Source organism: Eubalaena glacialis, chromosome 18, assembly GCF_028564815.1.
Source record: "Eubalaena glacialis isolate mEubGla1 chromosome 18, mEubGla1.1.hap2.+ XY, whole genome shotgun sequence".
In the NCBI taxonomy this organism is placed as follows: Eukaryota; Metazoa; Chordata; class Mammalia; order Artiodactyla; family Balaenidae; genus Eubalaena; species Eubalaena glacialis.
This window is the reverse complement of record NC_083733.1, coordinates 55,883,074-55,900,993: the sequence shown is the minus strand read 5'-3', so window position 1 is coordinate 55,900,993 and position 17,920 is coordinate 55,883,074. Positions and strand designations below refer to the sequence as shown.

At 54.9% G+C, this 17,920-nt stretch overlaps 2 protein-coding genes across 3 annotated transcripts in view; one reads left to right on the top strand and one right to left on the bottom strand.

The window, feature by feature from the left end:
• Nucleotides 1–484: 484 nt before the first annotated feature.
• Nucleotides 485–15,605, top strand: MAP4K1 (mitogen-activated protein kinase kinase kinase kinase 1). Its single transcript, XM_061172553.1, has 31 exons — nucleotides 485–620; nucleotides 790–847; nucleotides 961–1,051; nucleotides 1,786–1,850; nucleotides 3,344–3,399; nucleotides 3,490–3,537; nucleotides 3,694–3,736; nucleotides 3,826–3,898; nucleotides 4,351–4,482; nucleotides 4,909–4,971; nucleotides 5,082–5,163; nucleotides 5,790–5,906; nucleotides 6,125–6,203; nucleotides 6,678–6,736; nucleotides 6,811–6,854; nucleotides 6,932–6,976; nucleotides 7,705–7,747; nucleotides 8,185–8,347; nucleotides 8,441–8,523; nucleotides 8,915–8,999; nucleotides 10,026–10,102; nucleotides 10,193–10,253; nucleotides 11,025–11,133; nucleotides 11,220–11,278; nucleotides 11,464–11,567; nucleotides 12,096–12,270; nucleotides 12,525–12,587; nucleotides 12,789–12,878; nucleotides 12,963–13,033; nucleotides 13,715–13,770; nucleotides 15,451–15,605. Exons 1-31 carry the CDS (start codon nucleotides 522–524, stop codon nucleotides 15,518–15,520), a joined length of 2,463 nt encoding a protein of 820 aa, XP_061028536.1. The 5' UTR covers nucleotides 485–521; the 3' UTR covers nucleotides 15,521–15,605.
• A 127-nt stretch (nucleotides 15,606–15,732) lies between these two features.
• The window catches only part of RYR1 (ryanodine receptor 1), a 115,432-nt gene continuing 113,244 nt past the window's right edge, over nucleotides 15,733–17,920 (bottom strand). For both annotated transcript variants that reach the window (XM_061173007.1, XM_061173006.1), the window contains 5 exons: nucleotides 16,998–17,154; nucleotides 16,516–16,580; nucleotides 16,325–16,425; nucleotides 16,110–16,161; nucleotides 15,733–15,962 (listed from right to left, as the gene is read on the bottom strand). In XM_061173007.1, the coding sequence (XP_061028990.1) occupies nucleotides 15,867–15,962; nucleotides 16,110–16,161; nucleotides 16,325–16,425; nucleotides 16,516–16,580; nucleotides 16,998–17,154 (471 nt within the window). In that variant the 3' untranslated portion in view covers nucleotides 15,733–15,866. The remainder of the gene's footprint in view (nucleotides 15,963–16,109; nucleotides 16,162–16,324; nucleotides 16,426–16,515; nucleotides 16,581–16,997; nucleotides 17,155–17,920) is intronic.

The window sequence follows — 17,920 nt, the reverse complement described above, 5'->3', positions numbered from 1 at the left end:
AGGCATTTGCATGTTGACTGGTCTTCGCACTGCACAGGAGGTTACCACTAAGTGCATGTATGTGCCCCCGGTGAGCAGTGATATATATTGCATGGCCATCTCTGTGCAGACCTGCCATCTCCGAGTTGTGGCCCAGCACTCAAGCACTCAGCAGAGGTTCAACTGTAGTTTTTTGCTGCCGCCCAGAACGGGGGAGGGAGTGTTAGGGCACCCCTCCAGGTCACAATTAAGATAGTTTGCATCTGGTTTACATGCAGCCCAGGGCCCTGGAAGTGGAGGGGGGGGTCCCCTGGGTCCCAAGGCAAGCTGCCCCTCACAGGCTCTTAGGGCCCAGGGGACAGGGGGTGGAGCCAGCTGCACAGCTCTGTGCTGGGGCAGGAAGCGAGAGTGGGGAGGGGGGAGGCCACAGCCGGTGGAGGCAAGGCGGGTGCAGGGCGTGTGGGGAAGGAGGGAGGTGACAGCATTCCGAGCCCTGAGGCCCTGCTGGCCCCTGGGCGCAGGCCCAGCTCCGGGCCCCAGGAATGGACTTCGTGGACCCTGACATCTTTAATAGGGATCCCCGGGACCACTATGACCTGCTACAGCGGCTGGGTGGCGGCACCTATGGGGAAGTCTTCAAGGTGAGGAACCCCCTCCTTCTCCAGCACCCTCAAACCGGTGACCTTTGGGGTGAGGCCCAAGAAGGGAAGGGGATGTGAGAGGGTCCCAGTCCTTGGCTTTGGTTCAGGGATGCTGAGGAGGAACTCAGGCGAATGGAGCCCGCCTGACTGCCAACTTCCCCTTTACAAGGCTCGAGACAAGGTGACGGGGGACCTGGTGGCATTGAAGATGGTGAAGATGGAGCCTGGTGAGGAGAGAACCTCAGGAGCTTCTTCCCCACACGCGCACCTCCTGGGACACTGGGATCTCCCCCATACTCCCTCCCTGTAGCAGCCTTTTCTCTTCTGCCCCTCCTTGCAGACGATGATGTTTCCACACTTCAGAAGGAAATCCTCATCTTGAAAACTTGTCGGCACGCCAACATCGTTGCCTACCATGGGAGTTATCTCTGGTGATGAGCCTCAGACCTGCCCTGACACCCAGCCCAGCCCCTACCCGCGAGCTCCCATTCCTGACCAGGGTACCCCCTAACCTGACCTCTAATCCTGGACCCCCATTTTTAACTGGGGCACTCCTAACTTGGTCCCGAGCCCAAAGTCCCACTTTTTTGACCAGAGCACCCCCAAATCTAATCTCCAATAAATAACTCCCATTTCTGACTAGGGGTCCACCAAACTGATCCCTTCATAGTAACCAAACCTGAAACCAAGTCCCCTAAAACTAATCTTTCATCATCTTGCCCTTCGGGTCCCCTAGTTTCACTTTCATTTCCTTTAATACGAACCCCTAAATTCCCTGACCCCCAAATTAATATCCCAGATGCCCCAATAATGTCCTCTGTCCCCCAGACCTGGTATCCTAGCATCCTCTGTCCCCTCCGAACTTCCACAACCTGTGAGGTCTCTACCCTGTCTCCTAGGTTAGCATGGGACGACAGAGGATGCCATGGGTCAGGAGCCCAAAGACCTGGGTTCCATTCCAATTGACCCTAAACATATATTTCCTCTCTGAGCCTCAACTTCCCCATCTGTAAAATGGGATGATCTCACTGTAGTGGGCAGTAGAGAGATGACAGCTCTTACATTAAAGTTCTTGTTGAACTAGAATAAGATGGACAGTGAGCCAGGAGGTACCCTGTAATAATTTATTACTGCTGTTATTAGTGTTGCTCTTGAACTGTTATAGGCTGCAGAAGCTCTGGATCTGCATGGAATTCTGTGGGGCTGGTTCTCTCCAGGACATCTACCAAGGTGAGAGGAAGGGCAAGGGGATCCAGGTAGCCCCTGCCCCCCCAATTCGCCTGTCCTGTCTCTCTGCCTTTGTGTCTCCTGGGACTGTCTTTACGGTCCATATTTCACACAGTGAGCCAGCCTCTCCTCTGGGCCTGGCCTGGCCTGGATGATGCTGGGGATACTGTGGTGACCGAGCGGGCCCTGCGCCCTGTCCTCCAGGACCTGAGAGTCCAGCCCCAGTCTTTCTGCATGCAATGATCCCCTCTACTTCCCCTGCCCCATCTTCCCCGTGTCTGCATTTTCTCACCAAGGTGTATTCATGTGTTTGAGTATTTCTGCATTTCTGGCTCATCATCAGTGCCCACATGTTCATTTAATAGTGAATGCATTTCTGATTCTCTTAGCCTGCTTTTCACTCTCTCGGAGCATTGGAGGGTGTGGGCGGGGTGGGCCTCTGATCACTTCGAGATTTCTGATGCTCACCTCTATCTTTGACCATCTCCCGGTCTCCCTCCAGCCTCAGACCTCAAATGCCAGGAAGGAAGGACTTCATTAAGAAGTCCTCAGAGGGGGAAACTGAGGCCCACAGAGAGGAAGTGACTTACCCCGCCAGCCCATCAGACCTGGTCTCTGACCCCTCTGTCTACTGTCTGTGTCTAGTGTATCCTCTTCACCTCTTTGTGTCTCTCTTTCTCACCGTGTCTGTTTTCCCACTTTTTGTTCTCTGACCATGTCTTTCTTTCTCTGCCTCAATTTGGGTCTGTTCCTGATTCTCTTTCTCTCTCTGTCTCTCTCCCTATCTCTCTCTGCCTTTCCTCATTTTACAAAGTGACATCACCCCCTGCTCAGAGCCCTCCCATGCCTTCCAGTTCCCTCCAAAGCCAAGCCCAAATTTCTCATCACAGCCCACAAGTCTGACCCCCACTGGCACACCCCAAGCGGACACACCTCATCTCCGCTCCATCCACTTTACTGCTTTCCAGACCCACCAGGCACTCTCCTGCCTCCGGGCCTTTGCACTTGCTGCTCCCATGTTCACCCCCGTCACCTTCTCAGGGTTGATCACCCTGTGTAAAATGTCATACCCCTTCCCACACATATTTCCTGTTGTCTTTTCTTGCTTTATTTTTCTTCTTACTATTTATTAGCATCTCGCGTACTGTATATCTTACCTGTTTATCTTGTCTACTGTCCATCTCCCCCACCGGAATGTTCTCTCCATGAGGGCAGGAATCTCTGCCTCTTCTGTCCACAGCTGTATCCCCGGTGCCTGCCGCCGTGGCTGGCACACAGTAGACACGCGGTAAATATCTGTTGAATGAATCTCTCTCCCTCCAGCCTCTGGTTCCCTGCATCGCTGCCCCTCTCTCTGTTGCTGACCACCCCTTTGCCTCCTCCCCCTACTTGTCCCATCCTGTTTCCCCCTCCCTATGTGGCACCCTCTCAGCTGGTGTGGGTGGCAGCCAGGGGCCTGGCCCGCACCCAACACCGCACCGGGGTGACCTTTGCAGTGACAGGCCCCCTGTCAGAGCTCCAGATCAGCTATGTCTGCCGGGAAGTGCTCCAGGTGAGGAGATGCTCTGTGGGCTTGGGTAGGGGCAGGGCCCTGCTCCAGCCCCCGGACACTCACAGCCCCCGTGTCCACCCTCCTCCCCAGGGACTGGCCTATCTGCACTCACAGAAGAAGATACACCGGGACATCAAGGTGGTCTAGGGGCAGAAAGGTGGCCTTGGTGGCTGGGGAGCCCAGGATATGGGAGTGGTGCTTGGAGGGCTCAGGGTGGTGTGGGACCAGGGAGTGGCTGCAGCATTGGACTTGGGGGGTATCTCTGACAGCCTCTAACCGCCCCCTCTTCCCCAGGGAGCCAACATCCTCATCAACGATGCTGGGGAGGTCAGACTGGGTGAGTGTGGCTGGTGGGGGTCTGGAGGGGGACTGGCTGGGGGCCCAAGGGGGCAGGGGAGGTCACTATGTCTCTCCCTCTGCCTCTAGCTGACTTTGGTATCTCGGCCCAGATCGGGGCAACGCTGGCTCGACGCCTCTCTTTCATTGGGACACCCTACTGGTGAGGGGTGCCTGGCTGGCAGCTAGGGGTGGTACAGGGGGCAGTGGCTTTTCCCAGCCTGGATCTCTGGGAATCTCCGTCCTGGCTTTTTGCCCTGCCTCTACCTTGCTCTGTTGAACGTTCTGTCTTCTCTTGGGCTCCCTGTTGAGTTTTCCATTTACCTAGGGCTCCCTGTGCCCCCTCCACCTGTTCCTCTCAGTGTTTGTGTTGATTTTTATCCCGATCTCTCTGTCTTTCCATATCTGTCCACGTTTGCCTCCCTCTCTCTCTGTCTCTGTCTCTCTGCCTTTACCTCGCTCCGTCTTTATGTCTGTCTTTCTCCATCTTTATGTTTCTCTCTGCATCTGTCTCTCTGTATGCCCCGTTCTCCTTCTCTCTCTCCTACACCCCCCAAAAAGTCTCCCCTCCCCCTCCTGTGTCAGCCCGGGCTCTCTGAGGGTCTCTGCCCCCAGGATGGCTCCAGAAGTGGCGGCCGTGGCCCTGAAGGGGGGATACAATGAGCTGTGTGACATCTGGTCCCTGGGCGTCACAGCCATCGAATTAGCCGAGCTACAACCACCGCTCTTTGACGTGCACCCTCTCAGGTAGGCAGATGTGGGCAGGTCCCCCTAGTCCCAGAGACCCCACTCAACTCTGACCCTGGACACCAGCCCCCAGCCTGCTTCCCCACCACAAGACCCCCTACAGGAGACACCCCCTTGCTCTGAGCTCCATCCGAGACCCTCAGGCTCCCCTCAGCCCAGAAAGCCTTTTCTGCAGCCCTCCACACCAGGAGCCCCCGACACAGGGAGCACCATCTTGAGGCTCCCTCCGAGACTGCAGGAGCTCTGTAATCGATAAGCAGTATCCCCTAGAAGTGGCATCCCATGCCTTGGAAATCCTAACCCTCGTTCTCATTCCGTCCCTCACTTGGCTCTCTGCTGATCTTAGTGCTACTGGGGTTCCTTTGAGCCACGAGGCCTGACCTCCACTGGAAAGTCTGAACCCCATATTCTGTCCTACTCTTATAGAGTCCTCTTCCTCATGACCAAGAGTGGCTACCAGCCCCCAAGGCTAAAGGAAAAAGGCAAATGGTAGGAGAGGTTGATGGGAAGGAGGGAGAGGGAGGGTGGAGCCAGGGGTGATGGTCTGAGGGGAGGGTCTCTGGTGCCCTCACCACAGAACTTGCCTTCTTCCTCCCAAGGTCGGCTGCCTTCCACAACTTTGTCAAAGTCACCCTCACTAAGAGCCCCAAGAAACGACCCGGCGCCACCAAGATGCTCAGTGTAAACCTCCCCTCCCAGAGAAGCCTTCCCAGACTCACCCCCGGAATCCCCCAGGGCCTCCCACAGCTCCCTAGAACGTTGATAATTTCATTCCACAGAACCCTCATGGCCCTTTCAAAGTCCCTAGTCCCTCCAAATTCCCCAGGGATCCCCAAGACTCTCCAAATTGTATCCCAGACCTTTGTCCAAGATACGCTGAGTTCTTAAAACTCACAAATTCCCAAGGGCTTCAGGACCCATTCCTGGGTGTGCTTTGGAATTCCAGGGGAACTCCAGTCCCCTCTAAGACACCTCTGGAATTCTCCAACTACCCTAAATTCTTTTTTTTTTGGCTGCGATGTGCGGCATGAGGGATCTTATTTCCCTGACTAGCGATCGAGCCCGCGCCCCCTGCAGTGGAAGCGGGGACTCTTAACCACTGGACCGCCAGGGAAGTCCCCTACCCTAAATTCTTCTAATCCCGTCAGACTCCTCAGAATCGCCCAGGTCCCCGTAATTCCCTGCCTTCTTCCTCTGCTGGCAACTTCCCCACCAGATTCCCTTAGATGGGTTCTCCAGCCCCTCGTCCCAACCCTCTCTCTCCAGCCCAGCCCTCTGTCTGCTGACACCCTCCTCCCCTCCCCCAGCATCAACTGGTGTCCCAGCCTGGGCTAAACAGAGGCCTGATCGTAGATCTTCTTGACAAACTGAGGAACCCAGGGAAGGGGGCCCCTGTTGGCGAGATTGAAGATGAGGAGCCTGAGGTGAGGGACCTGCCCCCCCACTTTGCTCACGCTGTTCCCCTGCCTGGAGCACCCCCTTGCTGCCTCTCTTAGAAGGAAAAAAGCCAGTGAGGATGGGGAGCTTGGCACAGGGCTGGAGGCACAGAGGTTATGGGAGGGTCAAGGGCTCCAAGCTGGGCCCACAGGGTGGTGAGGGCTGCTAGAGGGCATGGGCCTGATGCAGCCGTCACTCTGCCCAGCTCCCCCCCGCCATCCCTCGGCGGATCAGATCCACCCATCGCTCCAGCTCTCTGGGGATCCCAGACGCGGATTGCTGTCGTGAGTAGAGAATCCTTACGCTTGGGGACACCTGACCCTATAATCCAAGAGATGCCCCCTCATCAGATTGCCAGAGACCCCAGAGACCCCCATCACCATCTGACCCCGCAGGAGACCCCAGAGAAAACCTCATCACCACCTGATCTACAAAATGACTCTAGAGACCCCCACCTCTCTGTCCTGCACACAGACCCCCTGAGACTTCCCACAACCACCAGGACTCCCAGGGACCTCAGAAATCTTTGTCTGATCCTTGGTACCCAGGTGGAACCTCAAAACAAACACTCTGTAACCATTCTGAGCCCCCAGCTCCCTGATCTCAAACCCCGACCCCCAAATGAGACCCCTGTAAACCAAGATCCCTCCCCTGTAGGGACAGCTCCAGTCCTAAGACCCTGATCCCAGACCCCACCCCCAATTCTACTCTTTCTGTTCCCAAATCCACGTCCCCAGCTCACTATGTGTTACCCCCAGGGCGGCACATGGAGTTCAGGAAGCTCAGAGGCATGGAGTCCAGACCCACAGCCGACACGGTGAGATGCCTCCCCTGCCGCCCAGCCGCCCTCCCCTCCCCCTGGGCCACTGCTGACCCTTTACTATCCCGCAGGTTCGCTTACAGCCCCCTGGAGACTTCAGGAGCAGCAGTCCTAGGTCAGGGACCCTCAAGGTGGGAGGGAGGCTGGGCTACATGTGGGGACCACCCGAGGCTCATACCTGTCCGTCCTCAGGAGGCACCTGTCAGAGTCCGATGATGACTACGACGACGTGGACATGTAAGACAGCTCCACAGGCCCCCACCCAGCTCCCACCTTCCTACCCCGCCTTCCTTCCACCCCGACCCCAGCCTCAGCCCCTGCTTTCCTTCTACCACTCAGCGCTGACCCCTGACCCCTGACTGGACCCTCAATGCCCCCACCTTCCTTCACCCCGGACTCCTGACCCTCAACCCCACCCCCACTCCACCCTGGGACCCCTGCTACATCTCAGTCCCCAGCTCCTGCCAGATTTTGCTCCCACCCCAAGGCCTCAACTGCAGCCCTAACCCTCAACCCCCCAGCCCTCATCCTTCTTCATCTCACCCAGCCTCAGGCTGAACCTTTCCCCCATGTCAGGCCCTCAGCCCCAGCAGTCGGCCCAGGCCCCCGTCTCCCCCAGCCCCAGGCCTGTGTCAGCCTCAGGCCCCACCCATCCATTCCACACATCTCGTCTGTCATGGGCTCACGGGCAGCGCGCCCGGCACCAAGTGAGAACCTGACCCCCAGGAGCTCACATGATCTGTGTTCCTAGGCGGGCGTGAAGATGCAGAGACTTGATGCATTGTCAGCACTCGATATCCAAGAGTTGCTGTTACTATTATCATCATGGCTATCAGTCCTTTAGCCCTCAGCCCCAGCCCAGACCACGTCACCCCTGAGCCTCCTGAGCTCAGACCTCTGGCCCCAACCCTCCCCAGTGCTTGTTCCCCACACCCGCACCTGCTTACCCCATCTTTGTGTTCCAGCCCCACCCCTGCAGAAGACACACCTCCTCCGCTGCCCCCCAAGGTAAGGCCCTGGGTCAGAGCTGGGGGCCAGGGGGCCAGGAGGCCAGAGTCCATAGATGCTGGGATACTGAGCCCTCTAGGGCTGGAGTCTGGGATGCCGGGTCCTTTGAAGTCTGGGAAGACTGGGTTGTTAAGAACATTGGGATCTGGAAGTGGTAACCCTGACCCTAGGGGTGGGACTCAAAATATTTAGCCCGATGGACACTGGTCAGTAGCTGGTCCCTGGAAACGCCTGCTGCATCCAGCACTCACCCTTTAGTTGCTGGCATGTGTTGATGTTGGGCGTGGGTTAGAGGGGAAGGCTGGAGTGGTGGACGGACATCGTGGGGAAGGTCAGAGCCGTGACCTACTGTCAGTTCTGGTGGAGGCAGATTGCAGGGCGCCCTCTCTCTCAGATCATCTAATGTATTCCCCCACCCTCCTTCTCTCTCTCCAAAGCCCAAGTTCCGTTCTCCATCGGATGAGGGTCCTGGGGGGACTGGGGATGAGGGGCAGCTGAGCCCGGGGGTGCTGGTCCGATGTGCCAGTGGGCCTCCCCCACGCACCCCCCATCTTGGGCCTCCCCCAGCCACCCGAAGCCCCCACCTAACTGCCCACTCAGGTGACAGGGCAGGCTGGGGTGGGAGGTGGGCGGAGGTGGGGTGGGGCAGGGGTAGGGGGGTTTTGGGGGCTGATTTTCCCCACCCCATCTCAGAACCCTCACTCTGGAACCCAGCCCCCCGGGAGCCTGACCAGCCCCCACTGTTGCCCCCCAAGAAAGAAAAGATGAAGAGAAAGGTGAGGCCAGCCATGCTGAGGACTCTCACCTCTGGATGGGGCTGGGGATGCCTGGTGGGAGTGCGGGGGGTCGGGCTGGGAAGACTAATAATATAACAGGTGACATATGTTGAGCAGTTCCTCTGTGCCAGACACCGATCTCGTGTCTTTACAAGGTGTATACCTTCACAGAAAGCGGTAGATGTCGTAGAGATAGGTATTATCCCCCATTTCAAACTGGGGAAACTGAGGCACAGAGGGGTAAGTAGCTTTCCAAGGTATAAACCTTTGAGGAAGCAGAGGCAGGATTTGAACCTTGGCACTCTCGCTTCCAAATCTTAACCACCCGCCTTCCTGTCCCCTCCTCCCTTTTGCTGGATCTGCTGCTGCCCCGCCCCCATGGCCCACCCAGGGATGTGCCCTTCTTGTAAAGTTATTCAATGGCTGCCCCCTCCGGATCCACAGCACGGCAGCCTGGACGCACCCCTCCACCAAGGGTGAGCATTCAGGAGGGTCATGGAGAAGGTGGCGGGGACGGGGAGGGCCCTTAATGGAAGGCACAAAGGCAGGGACAGGGGAGGGGAGGGAGTGGCAGAGCTGAGGCAGGGGCAGAGCCAGGAGTTACAGGTGGAGTTGAGGGATCAAAGATGGGTAGAGTGAAGATGGGTTTGAGAGTGAAGACTAGGAAAATTAGAGTTTGGAGGCCAGGAGTGTCAGATATGGGACTTCCCCGGTGGTCCAGTGGTTAGGACTCCACGCTTCTGCTGCATGGGGCACGGGTTCGATCCCTGGTCGGGGAACTAAGGTCCCACATGCTGTGCGGTGTGGCCTAACTAACTAACTAACTAAATAAATTTTTAAAAAGGACTGTCAGATATAGCAGAAAGGTCAGAGTTTGGGGTACAAGATCCAGGACAGTTGGACCCCATTAACCTCAGTTGTAGGTTAATGGTAGAGAGACTGGGATCAGGACTTTGGGGCCAGGAGTTTTAGGGGTTAGAATGTAGCAGAAAGGGAGGGAGTCTGGGGATCAAAGATGTGGAGACAAGGTCAGTGAGGGATAAATGTTAAGGAAACAGTATTAGAGTTTTCGGGGTCACACTGGACAGAAAAAGCCATATGTAGGGCTGTCTGAGGATCAGTGTTGAGATAGGATTAGCATTCAGGGACCAGAACTGGGGAGAAAGAGGGACAGAATTTAGAGGGCTATTCGGGGAGTCACATCTAATGTTAGGGGCAGAATTGAGGGGACAGAGGGTCAGGATTTGCGAGTCAGGGATGAAAGAACCACCAGAACCAGTGGTGGTCAGAGGCTGGTGAGAGTGAGATCAGCTCAGGGGAACTGGTCAGGGTTTGAGTTCAGATTTGGGGAAACAGAGGCCGGAAGTGTCAGTTTGGAGGGAGAGCAGAGAATTGAGGGTCAGGGCTGGGGAACAGAGTACCAGTGTTTGGGGCCATAGTGGGGTCTGGGAGGTCCCCCACGATGAGGCAGGTCCCAGCATCCTCATGTCTGTGCTCCCCAGACCAGCACCTGCTCCTGGGGGCCGAGGAAGGCATTTTCATCCTGAACCGAAATGATCAGGAGGCCACGCTGGAGATGGTGAGGGGCAGCACCTAGGATGGGCCCAGGGTGGGGGCTGGAGTTGGGGTTGCTGGGGTCTTACAGGAGCCATCTCCCCTTCCTCTGCAGCTTTTTTCTAGCCGGACTACCTGGGTGTACTCTATCAACAATGTCCTCATGTCTCTCTCAGGTCTGGCTATGGCTGGGTGGGAGGGTGGGTCAGAACTTAAGGAGTCAAGGGTCAAGGGGTTGGGAGATAGATGGGCATGGCTGAAAAAAAATTAGGCTCCCCCTTCACAGAGCCTACAGTTCAAACTCCAGCCACTTTTCCACTGTGGGACTTGGGGCAAGAGACTTCTCCCTGAGCCTCAGTTTCCCCATCTGTAAAATGGGGCCCACAGTAGTACCCACCTCTCAAGTCAGTTTTGAGGTAATTTCCACAAGAAGTCAGTCTTTACATTTCTTTGATGTTCAGATGACAGTTAGTACTTGTTCCATGCTTTACTAAAATAGAGCGAGCAAGTTGTAGATTAAAATTACATGTCATTGTTTTATAAACACTTTGTGTAAAAGAATTTCTAATTTATGAGGAGACGCCAAGCCAAAAGTCTGTGATGACAAACTTTTGCAGAATTTGTAGATATGTTTCTTCTTAAATTTTGTAATGTGTGTAACTTCATCTGACTGGTTAAGTGTTCATCATTTGTCATGTGGCTACAAGCACCATGAGGGTAGAGAACGTAATTATTTTACTCACCATTGTTCACCAGAGCCAAGCACAGTGCCTGGCCTACAGTGGGCATTTAAAATATGTTGTGTGAAAAATGAGTAAATAAAGGTGCTTGAGACTTGAAGCCTTGGGCATTTTAAAGGGATGGGGCCAAGTGATGGGACAGGGAAAAGGTGGGAGTGTGCAGTGTCCTATAACTGCCTGCTTCCCCTACATACACACGCACTGCAGGAAAGACCCCCCACCTGTATTCTCATAGCATCTTGGGCCTACTGGAACGGAAAGAGGCCAGAGCAGGAAGCCCCATCGCTCACATTAGCCCCCACCGGCTACTGGCAAGGTACCAGCCCGCAGTGGCACCTCTGACCCCTCTAATGCCTCATTTCTGCCGTCCCTCCCCCCATTCACGCCTCCCTTCTTCTGCAGGAAGAACATGGTCTCCACTAAGATCCAGGACACCAAAGGCTGCCGGGCGTGCTGTGTGGGTGAGAGAAAACCCCAAGGGTGTGCAGAGAGGGGGCGGGGCCAGGGGCGGGACTTGGACTCCCTCTCGACCCGAGAGGATTGCAGAGTTCAGGCAGGGTGAACAGAGCCCGGGGAAAGATGTGTGGCCTTTGGGGGGCGGAGCAGGGGAGGGAGGATATACCCTAACCCATCCTTACCTCCACAGCAGAGGGCACGAGCTCCGGGGGCCCCTTCCTGTGTGGGGCATTGGAGACATCCGTGGTCCTGCTTCAGTGGTACCAGCCCATGAACAAGTTCCTGCTGGTCCGGGTAGGGAGCCTGCAGACGCTGGGGACTTTGTCAGATTGGGTGGCCAGGGCCATCCACTCTACGCTTCTGTTGAGAGCTCCACGAACCCGGCCTTCCACCCGAGGCCCCGCCCCAATCTCCCCAAGGCCCCGCCCACCTGGAGGCTCCTCACTGATCTTTCAGCTCCGCTTCTCACCCCTGGCCTAATTATTCTTCAGGCCCTATGCCCCTCCTCCCATCTCTAAGGAGACCCCATTCAGGTTCTTTGAGGCTCTAAGGAGACTTCACTGCCTTTGGGGCCACAGCCCCCGGGGGCCCTGCCTCTCTGTCGCCAAGGCGGCATGCCCCCAAACGGAAGCTACGCCCACTCTGAGGGCACACCCGTCAATTTCTAAGCCCTCTGAGGCCTCACCCACTGAAGTTTCTTGGCAAGAAAATACTTAGGAAATACTTCGGAAGCCCCACGCCCACTGTCCTCCAAGACCCCGCCCCCTCTCAGGCCCCGCCCCAAGCCTCCTCTGAGCCCGCCCCTCCCTGCGCGTTCCGCAGCAGGTGCTGTTCCCGCTACCTACGCCTCTGCCGGTGTTTGCACTGCTGACCGGGCCAGGCTCCGAGCTGCCCGCCGTGTGCATCGGCGTGAGCCCCGGGCGGCCGGCGAAGTCGGTGCTCTTCCACACCGTGCGCTTCGGCGCGCTCTCCTGCTGGCTGGGCGAGATGAGCACAGGTGCAGGCTCTGGGAGGGGTGGGGCTTATCAGTTTGGGAGGGTTGGGTCTGGGTGGCTGGACAGTGCTTAGCCTGAGGCGTAATTGAGAAAGGGGTTGAAACGAGAGGGAGCGGGAGAACATTGGGTATATGTAATTGGTGAGATTGATGATAGGGGAGTGGGGAACTCTATGATGGGCGAGGTTTAGCCCGCTTGCTTGGGAAAGGCGGAGTGAGGTGGAATGGGTCCTTGAACCCCCCCGCCTCTCAAGCAGAGCACAAGGGACCAGTACAGGTGACTCAGGTCGAGGAAGACAAGGTGATGGTGTTGATGGACGGTAAGAACATTCCTCCCTCCCTTTCCCCCACTATTCCTAGATCTCCGACCCCCAGAACCCGTACCTCTCTCAGAAACGCTGAGCCCCTCCAGTCCTTGCCCGTCCTGCTTTGCTTCTCACGCTGAATTTATTGTCTGGTCCCTCCGTAACCTTCTAAGTCCCGCTTACTGCTCTTAAAGACCCCGCTATACCTCCTTCTAGGGTCTCTGAAGCTGGTGACCCCAGAGGGGGCCCCAGTCAGGGGGCTTCGAACTCCAGAGATCCCCATGACTGAAGCAGTGGAGGCCGTGGGTATGTGCCGGGATGATAGGGTCCGGGGTCCAGGTTGGAGGCTTAAGTGAAAGCCAAGGGTAACAGGCACTGCTTTCCTCCCAGCTATGGTCGGGGGTCGGCTCCAGGCCTTCTGGAAGCATGGAGTGCAGGTGTGGGCTCTAGGCTCGGACCAGGTAAGCTCCTCCATCCCAGCACCCGCAACCCAGCCCCTCCCATGTCAGTCATCTCATTCATCAGATGGACTGGGAGAACCGAGTCAGGGTGTGAAGTCCTGGAGGAGAAGCTTCCTCTAGGCTCAGTTCAGACAGGTCCCCTTCTCTACCCCAGTGTCTCTTAGGTCCAGACCTCATCCAGGGTCACTGTGTGACCTTGTGTAAGGGACTTTGCTTCTCTCTGAGCCTCAGGCTCCCAACTATAAAATGGGGTCACTGTAGAGATATGTGGGTTAAGAGCATGGCCCAGACTGCCTGGGTTGGAATCCAGCTGAATGACCTTAGGCAAATGACTTAATCTTCCTGTGCCTCACTTTTCTCATCCGGAAAATGGAGTGGAAAATGGAGTGAAAAATGGTGCTTAGCTCACAGAACACCATGTGTCAGGCTCTGCCCTTACAGTTTTGTATTTTACTTAATCTTCGTGATTGCCTATCAGGTAGGTACTATGATTTCAAAGGTTAGTACTCTGAGGTGCAGAGAGGTTAAGTAACTCGCCTGAGGTCACACAGCTGATGAGCGGTGTTAGCAAGAATGATTATTTCTGGACCTGAGGAGTTCAGAGACCTCGTCCGTCCCCTGCTCTCTTTAAAGGAGAGGGGAGGAGTCTTCTAGGCACTGACACAGCACCTTTTCCCCCAGCTGCTGCAGGAGCTGAGAGACCCCACCCTCACCTTCCGTCTGCTTGGCTCCCCCAGGTATGAACTCGGGAAGGGGGGGCTTCTGATGTGGAGAGGGCATCCGGAGGTATCCCCAGCCACCTGTATCTTGGCCTGGCCATCCTCTCACCTGGTCTCCCTGCTTCCATCTCTGCCCCCATAGTCCATTCCCCACACAGCAGCCAAGGTGGAATTTTCGTTTTTTAAATTTTTATCCTAACTTTTTATTTTGACATAATTTTAGACTCTCAGAGAAGTTGCAAAAATAAATTTAAAAATTGTGTATCCCCTTCACCCAGATTCCCCATATATTATTTTTTTAACCACACTTGCTTTATTCTTCCCTTTCATATATGTATAATTTTTTCTATTTGCATGTGAATTGCAGACGTGATGCCAATTTACCCCTAAATACTACAGTGTATGTTTCCTAAATGAAGGCAAGGACATACTCTTACAAACCACAATACAGCTGTCAAAATCAAGAAAATAACACTGAAATAGCACCACCTTCTAATTCACACGCTCATTCAAGTCTCACCAGTTGTTCCAATGATGCCCTTGCTCTCTATAACCAAAAAATACTACTTTTTTTCTAGTCCAGGATATAATCCAGGATGATGGGCTGCATTTTGGAGTAATGTTTCTTTAGTCTTGAGGCTAGGACAATTCTTCAGACTTTCCTGACTTTTCATGACCTTGACACTTTTGAAGAGTACAGGAAATTTGTTTTACAGAATGTCCCTCAATTGGGTTTGAGGTTTCCAGGTTAAGCGTTTGGGGCAGGAATACCACAGAAATGATGGTGTGTCCTTTCACTGCATCAGATCAGGAAGCACATGTATTGTCCCATTACTGGTGATGTTATCTTTTTTTTCTTTATCTGTTTTTTCTTTATTTATTTTTGGCTGTGTTGGGTCTTCGTTGCTGCGCGCAGGCTTTCTCTAGTTGCGGCGAGCGGGGGCTACTCTTTGTTGCAGTGCGCGGGCTTCTCATTGCGGTGGCTTCTCTTGTTGCGGAGCATGGGCTCTAGGCGCGCAGGCTTCAGTAGTTGTGGTGCATGGACTCACTAGTGTGGCTCGCGGCCTCTAGGGCGCAGGCTCAGTAGTTGTGGCGCACGGGCTTAGTTGCTCCATGGCATGTGGGATCTTCCCAGACCAGGGCTCGAACCTGTGTCCTCTGCATTGGCAGGAGGATTCTTAACCACTGTGCCACCAGGGAAGCCCAGAGGGGTCTTTTAAAATCCAGATCTGATTGTGTCACTCTCCACCTGTTTAAGTCCTTCCCGTGACCTCAAGATAAGTACCCAATCCTGGTCACAGCCCACAAACCATGACTTCTGCAGTCAAACCCCAGGCTCTCTCCCACCTCGAGGCCTTTGCACAGGCTGTTCTCTCTGCCCAGAACACTCTTCCCTGCCTTTTCACCAAGTTCCCTCCTGAGCCTCTTTCGGGCTCCAGCATCCATTCTTTGGGGGCACCTTGGCTGACCCCTTGGGCTAGGTTTCCTTGCTATGTGCCTCATGCTTCTTTGCACTCATCTGATTCACTGATTCATGTTGGTCTCCTGCTCTAGATTGAGCTCCCCGAGGGCAGGGGCCATGTGTGCTCATTCACTGCTATAGCCCAGCATTGTGCTGGCAAAGACTCTGTAAACTCCTCTGCAGATGAAGGAATGAACAAATGAATGAATGAACTGACTTCTCTCTTCCTTCCCCAGGCCTGTGGTGGTGGAGACACGCCCAGCAGATGATCCTACTGCCCCCAGCAACCTCTACATCCAGGAATGAGTCCCTGAGGGGGTGTTAGGAACTAGTCCCCACCCCTCCCTCCCCAGCGGACACACATTAGTGATCACGACATGCCTGTCTCCGAATAAACATGACTTCAGTCTCTGCTGCCATCTTGGTTTTCTTGGGTTGGCGGGGGAGAGGAGGGCAGAATTCCTGCATGCCCACCCACCCCACAAATGTCAACAATCCAACACAATGACGTCAGGGGTGTAGCACAGACTTTATTTTGCCAGTACATGGTCACCCTCCCCCAGCCGCCTTGGGGGGAGGGATTTGGGGGCTAAGGGGCTTGCTGTGAGAATAAGGACCTTGAGGTGGCGGTGAAGGGCCAGCTGGGGGTGTCTCAGCTAAGCTGGTCCTCATACTGCTTGCGGAAACAATCGCCAGCCGGGAAGAAATCCCAACATCTCTCTTGGTACATCTTCCAGACGTAAGACTCCTAGTGGTGGGGGATGGGGAAGGGTTGGTTGGTCACATCTTCACATGCTTCATATTGATATGAGCTTTTTACTGTCACCTGCTGATTGACCTTATATTAAAATTCACCATGTCTCTACCCACTGTCGTCCCATTAACACACCCTTACCTGACCCGTGTGTTCTGTCTCGTCCTTGTTTATCAGATACATCAGGAAAAACCTGGGGATGGGAGGCAGCGGTAGACAGGTCGCAATCACCCTTACTTTCTCCTGATTGGCTGGCTGGGAATCCACCCACATGGACACCATACCCCCTCCCCTAACTGGCCAGTATCGGCAGCCACGCCCCCACCCTCCTGATTGGCCAGTGGGCCCACACTCACATGTAATTGGCCAGGTTGTGCTCCTCTAGTGTGTGAGTCTCGAACCCATGCGGTGTTGAATCAAAGTAATCGCTGCCGATACCACAGATGAAGCACTTGGTCTATGCATGGCAGGAGACATCAGAGTCGAGGCCCATTCAACCCCCCAGGGTCCCATAATCCCTCTGGGTCGCCCCCCAGATATGACCTACCTCCATATCTTCCTTCACTTGCTCTTGTTGGTCTCGGAGCTCACCAAAAGCGTCAATGATCAGACCTGGGGTGGCAGGGCGCAAGTCAGTGCCCAACCTCTGACCCAGTTCAGACTCCCTCCTCTTCTGGCTACCTACGTCTGAGTCCTGCCTCCCATCCTCATCTCCCTAATCACACCCTGCTTCCTAAAAATAATAATACCTAGCATTTATTGAGCACTTACCACGAGCCAGACATTTACCACCTATGAATTGATTGAATTCTCACAACAACCCTATGAGGCTAGTATAATTAAAAACCCCCATTTTACAGATGGAGAAACTGAGGCTCAGAGTGGTGACTTGCCCAAAGTCTCACAGTAGGGAGAGGCAGAGCCAGGATATGAATCCAGGCTGATGTGATCCTGGGCCTGCACTCTTAAAGGGGCTAGTCTGCCTCTGGGCACAGAGCCCCCACTCCCACAACCCCGACGAGCACTGACCCTGGATGATGGCCAACAGGATGACGATGACAAAGAAGAAGAAAGTGATGTCGAAGACCACCCGGTACAGCTCGTATTCATCGCCTGCTGGGTCCTCTATCTCGTCCCCAATGCCCCCACCAGCTCGGACACCCACATACATGTGAAACAGGTAACACTGCGGGGGCAGGGTGAGAAGCACATTAGTCATGCATTCAATCATTCGACATTCACCGAGTATCTACAGGGCGCTGGGCTAGCTGCAGCAGGGCACACATGACAATGACTGAGACAGCCCTGAACCTTCCTCTCACAGGGCTCACAAACTTGGCATCAGACAGTGACAGCCCAGAAATGATCAGGGTTGTGACAGGGAGGGCTCAGGGCCAGGACAGGGAAAGCACAGTGTAATCAGCAGTGAGATGGGGGAAGCACAGGAAGCACTGAAGCTTTGAAAGCCTGGCCCAGCCTGCGGTGATTGGGCAAGGCTTCCTAGAACAGGGGACATGTGTGAGCTGGAACGTGAAGAAAATGTTAGGTGGGAGAGAGAGTTCCAGGCAGAGAAAACCACATGTGCTTCATCACCATTTGGGGAGGAAAGAATGCATCTTGCTCTTGTGAGGAACTGAAAGGGGTTCAGTGAAGCTGGAAAATAGAGTTCCTGTGAGCACGAGCAGGGAGACAAATGAGGTCCAGCCAATAGTCATGGAGGGCTTCCTGTAGGAGGCAGCATTTAAGTTGAAGGTGAAGCATCAAGTGAAGGGGTGTGTGTACATAGGGCCGGGGAAGGGAGGAAGAGAGAATGTCAGATGCAAAGGGCTTGGGTTGGGAGGAAACACATGATCTTAGGGGAACTGAAGGAGGACCAGGCAGCCAGAGAGCAAAAAGCAAGAAGGACTCTGGTTAGACTCAGGCTAGGCTGGGTTTTCCCTGGCTTTGTAAGC